The following is a 4,207-nucleotide window of genomic DNA, read 5'->3' as shown; positions in this document are numbered from 1 at the left end:
TAGACTAAACATGTACCATAGTAGCAATATAAAATGTAACGGTAACACTTTAGTATGGGGAAAATATTCACCATTTTAGTTGCTTATTAAAGTAACAAAGACTTAATTTAGAGTTATTTGGACACTAGGGGAACATATACGGGTTAGGGTTAGGGTTACTAATAAGCAATAATTTTAGGGGTTATTGAGGGAACACTCTTAGTTAATGGCTTACTGGTTGTATAATAGGGCCATGCAGAATAAGGAATTAATACGTACTTAATAATGACTAATTAAGAGCCAATATGTTACTAATTTGCATGTTAATAAGCAACTAATTATTGGTGAATATGTGTTCCCCATACTAAAGTGTTACCAATATAACATATGTAATATTTTCATATATATATAATATGTACTGATATATTATATACTTAAATAGTTACAATATGTAGATATAACACACACACTTCAATAAAGCTGATCTATTTGAATCACGGAATACTCAAGTCTGATTAAAAGTATGTGTCTTAAAGAAAAACACACATTGAATTACATTACGGATTTGATGAAAACGTGAAAACACCCACTTCCTGGATCACAGCCGCCATTATATGCACCAATAGCTAGCATGCATAGATAAATATATTACGGGGATTAAAACGGCGTGAGACTCTTTATGTAATTCACACCTGACATCGCTCTTGTGACCCCTAAAAAAAAGAAGAAGAAAAAAAAAAATCCCCTCCTTCGCCATTTCTCCCCATTCATAAAAAAAAAACTAAAAACTGCGCTTGCGCATTGTCACTAAGAATCCTCCCCATTCATAAAAATGTAACCTCCCGAGTCTCAGTCCCTCCCATTCACAAAAAAAAAAAAACGAGGAAAAAAAAACAAAAAAAAAAACAACCGAGGCATCTGCGCAACTCCTCCTCACCCTCCCATTCATAAAAACTCAACGCCCTCCCCCTTTTTTTTCTTTTTTTTTCCCCTCGGAGGCGGTTGCAACATCACATCCAAAGCTGCGCGTCCACAACTGCAGTCGTCTTTTAACGCAACGGCGAGCTCGGAGGAGAGACCTCTCTCCGACATTTTATTCCCTCCTTTTGCTGGATTTAACACTTTTTTCCCCCCCGGGGGCTAATCGGCACACGATTGGGAATATATACACGGTATATATAGACGGCGTGTTGCGCAACGACGACGATGACGTGTTTTTACCCCGAAAGCACCGTAAGTACGCTTTTCGTTGAAAAAGGACAGGAACTGTGGTTGCACCGTCGCGCTGTTCCTCGGTCTTCTGCAACGAAGCTGCCCCCTTTATTGCCCCCCCCCTCAGCCGTGTTTGCACTTGGAGTCAATATTTAACCAAAGTTAAGGGCGCAGGAAGGGGAAGTTGTGACGCTTCCAAGCAGATTTAAGTACTGATAATAATGACACCAAATAAGGTGGCATATTCCTCATTTCTCCATGCTTTCATCTCCAACCTACATTTGTGCTTTTTGGTGTCTTTTAATGCAAACCTGGCAACACTGCCTGCATCATTTCCTCTCCATCAAGGTTGTACATCACGTCCTTACATATAAAGCAACCATTTGAGAATATATATAAATATATATATATATGTAAGACAGCGTCCGCCTCCGGTTTTTATGACTCAGTCCATTCACATATCGAAGGAAGGGACGGGGGGGGGGGGGGGGGTGCATGCACACAGAGGCACATAAAGCTCACGCAGGCACAGTTCCGGCTTATAATGATCCAGATTTGATCACAGTGCCAATCATTAGTGCTACAACAGGTTTTTGTCGTTGCTCGACCCAATACAGGGGGAAAAAAATGGTGCACACATGTTCATTCAATATAAAAAATCCCCAGTCATGCCATTGAACAGCCATCAAAATGTGCTGTTTTATCTTTTAATGAAGAAAATGTTGGTTGCAAAAAAGGGCTGATCATCATCATCATCATCATCATCATCATCATCATCATCATCATGACTGCTGCAGCGCTTTGAGTCATGCTTGCAACAGCCAGTGCAGCCAAGCAGCGTTCATTCACAAAAAAGAAGAAGAAGCTGCAACACCCCCACCAGTAAAAATACCTAATATTTGAAAAATTTGGAAGCCATATTTCCACAAATAATGCCTATCAGGGGATGACTAAAAGAGCAAAATATTATAAATTTGACTTTGTTGTTGTACTTTTTTTTTTGCATCTTGGGGGTCTTTTGCATGCAAGTCCAGCTCGGTGGTGCGCCCCCCCCGCTCTTTGGAACGTTCATTGTTCTAATGTCAGAGTTGGAAAGCGGCTCTTGTTGTTTGGGTCGGTCGACCCGTGAGAAAAATACTAAGATGTTCCAATTTGCATTAAAGGAATGAAATTGTGAGTACATTCTGCAGATGAGAGTTCAAAATACCAAAAAGAAAAAGGGGCGGGGGAAGAAAAACTTTTTATAATAAGTGTTTCCAAATGGGTTCGTTGCCGAGAATAGGTCGCAATTTCACATTCGATGGTATGAACAGATGTGTCCAAAATGATGAGTGTATTTTATTCACGTCAGGGGGTTTCAAAGTGAGTGAGTCTCCCCTCTGAAAATACAATCCATCTGGGGCCTCCCCTGATCACTGGTTTTCTGAAGCAATTTTTGTGGAGTTTTCCGTTCACCACAGCATCTGTTTACCCTTTCAGCGTAGAAACTAAAAATCTATTAATTTGGCCTTTAAACATACCGGAACTTCTTATGTTTTTCTTTATTTTCCTCAAACTGCTGAGCACATTTCGAATTTGGGGTCTTGGACCTGACAAGGTTAGGATAAACCCCTCATTGATAACATTTTATAGGAATCCCATGCAAATACTGCCCCTAGTGGCTGTGAATAGTATAGGAATGGAATGACTATTACAATATTTGCATGTCAGCTTTTTTTTAGTAATAGTTCTAAAATATTTTGGAGTAATTGAAGATCTGCCCAAAAGGAGTATTCCAACTAGCATTATGCTATGTCACAGAGGCACAATACTCATGACAATAACTGTTTAACAGCATTTTTGGGAGACAAATAAGTAAAATAAAGACAGTAAAAAATGTTTAATTTGTTTTAATATAATTTAAAACCATGTTTTAATGAAAAAATAGGCAAGTAGGGACCAAATTCTTTAAATACCCAGTGCTAAATGTCCTTTGTATTTCTTTACAGTTGTGCTAGATGCTGCTTTGAAGTGACGAGTGCCAGGCACCACCCTAAAGATGGAGTCCAGGGTTCCCCACCACATCCCCGGAGTGTCGTCCTCCATCATATCCCAGCCCTTGCTGGACAGCCGAGTGCCCTACGGCCGCCTGCAGCATCCCCTCACAATCTACGCCATCGATCAGATCAAGTCCTCGCACGTGGAGAACGACTACATCGACAGCCCGGCCGTCGTCTCCCAGCAGCCCGAGAGTCAGAAGACGGCGAGCAGAAGGACCAACTGTCCCAGCCACGAAGGGTTTGTGGGCGCCAACCACAACAACCATCACAATCACCAGCACCATCACCAGGGTCGTTGTGAGCCTCACCACGACACCACCACCCACCCGTGGATCTCTTTCAGCGGGAGGCCCAGCTCAATCAGCAGCAGTAGCAGCACGTCGTCGGACCAGAGGCTGCTGGACCATGCCGCGCCGAACCCAACGGTGGACCACCACCCTAACCTGCACCCCCACCAGGGCCTTGTCAACACAATCACCACTCGAACTCCCGGCTGCTTGGCTCCCTCTGAACCTAAAGTCATCAACTCCTCCTCCTCCTCTCCTGCTTCCTCCTGCACCTCCTCATCTAAATTGCTGGACCTCAATTCTGGGAAACTTCCGGCAGGAGGCCAGCAGGGGTCGGCGCTAATCCCGTCCTCCCCAGCTGAGAAGAAGCACCTCCTTCTCTGCGAACACTGCGGCAAGTGCCGATGCACCGAGTGTACCCTTCCCCGGACCCTGCCCTCCTGCTGGGTGTGCAACCAGGAGTGCCTGTGCTCCGCCCAGAGCCTGGTAGACGCGGCCACCTGCATGTGCCTGGTCAAGGGGATCTTTTACCACTGCACGGAGGACGAGGACGACGAGGGCTCGTGCGCAGATAAGCCCTGCTCTTGCTCGCAGGCCAACTGCTGCGCACGCTGGTCCTTCATGGCCGCCCTCTCCGTTGTCCTGCCTTGTCTGGTGTGCTACCTGCCAGCCACCGGTCTGGCCAAACTG

The 4,207-nt window shown here is 44.4% G+C and overlaps 1 protein-coding gene across 1 annotated transcript in view; it reads left to right on the top strand.

Annotated features, from left to right (window-relative positions):
• Window positions 1-975: 975 nt before the first annotated feature.
• spry4 (sprouty homolog 4 (Drosophila)) overlaps window positions 976-4,207 on the top strand; it is a 5,767-nt gene continuing 2,535 nt past the window's right edge. The window contains exons 1-2 of the mRNA XM_062046489.1: window positions 976-1,212; window positions 3,180-4,207. The exon at window positions 3,180-4,207 is cut by the window's right edge and continues 2,535 nt beyond it. Of these exons, the coding sequence (XP_061902473.1) occupies window positions 3,230-4,207 (978 nt within the window). The 5' untranslated portion in view covers window positions 976-1,212; window positions 3,180-3,229. The remainder of the gene's footprint in view (window positions 1,213-3,179) is intronic.

Source organism: Entelurus aequoreus, linkage group LG05 (assembly GCF_033978785.1).
Source record: "Entelurus aequoreus isolate RoL-2023_Sb linkage group LG05, RoL_Eaeq_v1.1, whole genome shotgun sequence".
NCBI classification, from domain to species: Eukaryota; Metazoa; Chordata; class Actinopteri; order Syngnathiformes; family Syngnathidae; genus Entelurus; species Entelurus aequoreus.
The sequence above is the reverse complement of the archived record's forward strand: the minus strand, read 5'-3'. Positions and strand labels throughout refer to the sequence as shown.